General features: G+C 45.2%; 2 protein-coding genes across 2 annotated transcripts in view; both read right to left on the bottom strand.

The window, feature by feature from the left end:
• The window catches only part of MELLADRAFT_94722 (uncharacterized protein), a gene marked incomplete at both ends in the record, with an annotated part of 896 nt that extends 274 nt beyond the window's left edge, over positions 1-622 (bottom strand). Inside the window, one exon of the mRNA XM_007417363.1 lies at positions 1-622. This exon is cut by the window's left edge and continues 18 nt beyond it. Within this exon, the coding sequence (XP_007417425.1) occupies positions 1-622 (622 nt within the window).
• A 3223-nt stretch (positions 623-3845) lies between these two features.
• Positions 3846-5000, bottom strand: part of MELLADRAFT_94721 (uncharacterized protein) — a gene marked incomplete at both ends in the record, with an annotated part of 1445 nt that continues 290 nt past the window's right edge. Inside the window, 2 exons of the mRNA XM_007417362.1 lie at positions 3846-3871; positions 3928-5000. The exon at positions 3928-5000 is cut by the window's right edge and continues 290 nt beyond it. Coding sequence (XP_007417424.1) covers positions 3846-3871; positions 3928-5000 — 1099 coding nt within the window. The remainder of the gene's footprint in view (positions 3872-3927) is intronic.

Below are 5000 nucleotides of genomic sequence, written 5' to 3'. Positions count from 1 at the left end.
GCGCAGCACCCTTCCGGGTCTGCGGAAGGCACATACCTCCCATAATGAGTGTACCCAAGCTTGACACCTGGTTACACATGTCTTCTCCTCTTACGACGGACGAAGCTCTTAAGTCAGCAATAATTGCTGATAAATGCTCATCTCTGAGTTCATTTAATGATGTACATTGAACGAGGAGGTGATCAATCTCCTCAGTGAATTCCCCGCCTTCATCAACGCGACTTTCGCCACATAAGGGACAGCCATTTTTTCCTAATCTTTCAGCTTCGGGAGTGAGGGAGCCGTTCACTTCACTTTCAATGAATGCTTTTTCGTTTGACGGAAAAAGCCCTAATCTAGCTTTTGTTAAGGCTAGCACCCCAGCGCGAAGCTCCGGGTAGTAAAGTTCAGCCTTTTTAAAGTGCCGAGTTGTACCTTTCTCTCCGAGTAGGTACGTGTAGTTCTCAAGCGCAGTATTCTTATTAAAGAATTCTTCGTGCCAGAGGTGGAGTTGAAGTTGCCTTCTCTCCTCTTTAATGTGATCAGGTAGCTTCTTTTTATATAAGTCTTCTTGAATTAAGAGCGACTTGATCATTGAAGGCTCTAATTTAGGGCCCTCGACATCATCTGGTGAGGATGACATCTTATTAATCTTTGCCTTAGCTTTTTTGACTACGGCATGTGTAATGGCACTCCAGGTTTGTTTAGTACCTGCTTTGTGCGTATCAGTCAAGATTACTCTTGCATCTGTCTTTAATTCTGACGCCTTTGCAAAGATGCGGTGACGTGCAGTTGCGCAAGCTACTTCAATGGTAGGTATGCCTAATTCCCAGGAAACTTGTGCATAGTTGACCTTTTTATGTTTCCTTGGGATTTCCAGAACCATTCTCAGGGCCCGGTTAATCTCTTCTTGAATTGGCGCAGTGCGCTCCTTGTTCATTCCAAACCATTCTCCACCGTACAACGCGGTTGGGATGACATAGGTTTTCATCAAGAAGATTTTTTCAGTGATAGGTTTGCGCCTATCTGTGAGGAAGCAGGTAAACTGGTTGACTCTTTGCCTCACCTTTGCAGCTACAGTCCGGGCATATATGGTTTCCTCATCATAACCTATTCCCAAGGAGTCACCAATAGGGATTCCGAGGTATACGTATGATCTTTCCGCATATACTTTTCCGTCTGTAAGGGAGAAATGTCTTTTCTCGACTTCTCCGTCTAATGGTGTAGGAGCTCCGTACGTTTTGTAGAAGAGTTCCCTTTTGAGGGGGTCCTCCTCACCGTACATCACAACTGCACATTTAGCGTGCCCAATTTTCAGGGTTTGCCATTTGATCACCCATTCAGAAATGATTCGACATCCTTCCTCGAGATCCTCAATAGAGTCAAAGAATGCTGCGGCATCATCTGCGTACAACTTTCCTTTATCCGTGAAGTTCCCTCCAGCTGTCTTGATCCCAGGTACTACGACTCCGGGCAACTTTTTGAACAGGTCATTTATAAAAATGATGAATAGAAGAGGGGAAAGGGGGCAACCCTCCTTTGTGCCAACTTCCATGGAGTAGCTTGGTGAGAGCTCATCTCCTGTACGGATTCTGAACTCGCTATTTTCATAAGCAGCGTTCAAGAAACCAATGACATTTTCGGGAATCCCAAGATGTCTGAGCTTTTTCCATAGTGCTTCATGTGGCACGCTGGGAAATGCTTTTTGAAAATCGATGAAGAGTGCATATGTCTTTTTACCAACATTTGCTCTTCTACGAACAACTTCTGTTAAACAGATGAATTGTGAAATCCCTTCTTCATTTCTCCTAAAACCACCTTGATCCTCGGAGAAGAAATCCTTTTCATTAAGAATACGGCTCATTCGATCCTCCAAGATGGTCATAGTCAATTTGTTAAAGGCAGTCGAGAGTGTTATACCTCTTCGATTGGTTAATTCAACCGGATCTTTATTCGGTTTGGATAATGAGACAACCACATTTTTATTATCAGCCGCGGCCGGGCGGCCCATTTCTAGCGACTTGTTAATAATTAGCAATGCGTATTGTCCTGCAGGCGTCACCATTTTAGAAAAGATGTCTTTAATAGGCACCGGATGGTAGACGTGATCCAAAGGCTGGTAGAATGTGCCTGCCTTTGTCTTCACCTGCTCTAATTTTCCTGACGTGACCTTGACCGGGACAAGCAGATTTTGTGCATCCCATTTCCATGAGACAACGCCATCTGGACCTCGGTAGATCTCCGCCGGACTCTCAGTGTTTGAGAATAATTTCTTAAGAAGTTCTTTCCGCGAGAGGTCCTTGGAAGTATGTTGGTCAAGCGCCGCATTTAGCATCCCAACAAACTGTCCTCGCTCATGCTTCAAGATCTCCTTGAAGAGGCTTGGGGGGAGGTTATCGTTACCACAAGCTGCATTAGGGTTCAGTCTGCTGCAAGCTGACAAAAACTCCTGTGGGCTGACTTCAGACCCAATAATGCCGCAATCAAGAGGTTCATCCTCACAAGTGAGGTTCTCCCAAAAGACGGGGTCCTTGGAAACTTTTGTAGAATCCAAAGCTAATCGACTAAAGTGTTCATACTCTGCATGGTTGATGTCACTTTCAGTCACACATAATGTCCCTTTTGCATTCATGCATGGGATTGGTTGGCTTTTACGCTTCCCAAAATGATCAGGTAATCTACGCTTGATTTCCTTGTGGTATTCAAGCATGTCATGACCTCTTAGTAGCTCGACGGCTTTTTGCTGGGTTTGAGCTTTTTGCTCTTTCTCAAACTTGCGGATAGCCACCGAAGCACGTCGGGAGGCTTCCTCAGCAATTCTAGCGCGTCTAATCAGTTCGGAGACTGGAGTAGCTACCTTATTGACTTGAAGATATTTATCTTTAGCTTTTCGAGCTGCACTCAAAAGTCTAGCAATCTGACGGGGGTAGTGAGACTTGCGTCCTACTGCACCAGTCTTAAGAATGCCAATGTCTTCTGCTGCTTTCTCAAGGCACTGTTGATAATTATCCCGCATCTCATCTAATTCACTTGTTTCGTTGAAACCCTCCCAAGCATCATTAACTAGAAGCTCGAAGGAGTTTCCCTTCAACAAGTTTTTGTCCCAAAATTTCTTTGGGGACTTAATCGACTCGGAACGTGAGTTCTTTGTCCGCAGTTTCATCCGAATTGCTGCATGATCAGAAAGTCCATTATAAGATAATGACATCTCTCTCTGTACCTTGACATTAGATGTCAAGTCACGTAAAGAGGACGAGATTACCCAATGATCTATTCCATTGCGTTTTCCTTTTCGGGGAAGACGCGTTAAGTGTGAACCAGTACAAGGCTTTACAGTCATCTGACCATTGGTTTTGCGCATTGCCAGCGTACTAAGAACACTTTTTGCCATATTGAAGTCGCCTCCTATAGCAATTTTACATTCTGGGTCTTTGTCCAAGAGTTTGTTAACAATCTCCCAAACTGGCAAGAGTTGAGTTTTTCGCATCCTGCCGTGGTTAGACCCAGACTGAAGATACACCCCAAAGATATGCCAAGCTGACTTATCGTCGAGTCCGGTGACTACTAGATGCATGATGTTCGGAACACCGGTTGGCTTCTCGTAAGCGCCAATATCGTCTCTTACCATCATACAAAGCCCCCGGAACCCAGGTTTAGCTGGGTGAGTATATGAACGGAAGTTTTTAATTTTCGGTTCGTAATTCTCTACTTTACGTAGATGTTCCCCTAGCACTATAACTGCCGCGTTTGAGCGGTTGGCAAGGCTCTTTAATGCCATGCTTTTGTAATTAAAGCCATTAGAGTTCCAAGCAACTAGTGCAGGGTCACGATAATCAACGCGTGGTTCACAAGCTGGAGCCAGTGGTCTAGGTGCAACTGCGTCTCTCCAGTCCTTGGCAAGACAAACTCGCCAAGCCTTCACAGAGAAACAGTCAGACTTAGGCTGACCCTCAACCCAAAATGCTCGAGTCTTGCGGGACATCAAGGTGCACGTTTGTGACTTCCTATCTTCGTAGGTAAGTTCTAATAATGGTGCCAGACCGTTGGCCAAGTCTGGGGAAACCCAGACATTATACCTAAGTCTATGAAAGGGCTGACGCACTTTCAGCACTGCGCGGACGTTTTCAGTCTGAGCAATATCAAGGCGGGCTTTGAGAAATGTCCAGATATCAACGGGAGTAATATCCGAAGTCACATTGTGAACCCCAAATAAAACAGCGTCTTTAAGCAAGTTCTTTGCTTTAATCTGGTTAGATCCCTTCCCAAAAGTAATGTCACACTCCCTCAGCCAGTTGTATGTACGAGTTGCTTCTGGAGTAATCCGTACATTTGTGACCGGGTTGGTGAAAGGAAGAAGGTTCATAGGTAACTTCTCCTGTTGATCGACAGGTGTGACCTGTCTACTGTTAGACTTTACGTTGACAGTGTTAATGTGTATGTGGTGACCCAAAGCTGGTGCCTGCATACTTGGTGCCGAAGACTCTGAGGCACTTGCGGACATGAATTGTTCATCATCAACATTACTGTGATTGGAACTTGATGGTTCCTTAGAAGAACTGCCAAATGGAATATAGCTTGATCCGGCCGATTTGGAGCAATCAGAGTCTGAACTAATTACTTGAACAGAATCCGACCCTATCGACTGCACACTTGGTGACCCAATGTTCGGAACGCGTCCTGAGTGTTCAAAGAGAGAATCCTCTGGCTCTTGTGAGTCGGAGTCCTCTTCCTCAGAGACCACACAGAACTTGCCAATTCGCCCAGAAGTAGTTAAGCCTTTTGGAATGAGAGGTATAACCATCTCATCGGAAGCCGTTACTTTGGATGGCGCCGCACAGTAAACTGTGTTAGGCATAATCGGAGGACAAGTAAAGGTGAACGGAATAGGGTTTTGGCCCTGTGTTTCCGCTCGATACTGTTCCTCTAGTCTGATTCTTTTGTGAGAAGGACCAGCATTAATCACTTCTATAAGTTTTCGCTTATTCGAAGTCAAGGCGGTGTGGTGACGACCCTTCTTTGCT

This window comes from Melampsora larici-populina, assembly GCF_000204055.1.
Source record: "Melampsora larici-populina 98AG31 unplaced genomic scaffold MELLAscaffold_72, whole genome shotgun sequence".
Classification (NCBI taxonomy): domain Eukaryota; kingdom Fungi; phylum Basidiomycota; class Pucciniomycetes; order Pucciniales; family Melampsoraceae; genus Melampsora; species Melampsora laricis-populina.
Note: the sequence above shows the minus strand (reverse complement) of the source record. Positions and strands in the feature narration are given on the sequence as shown.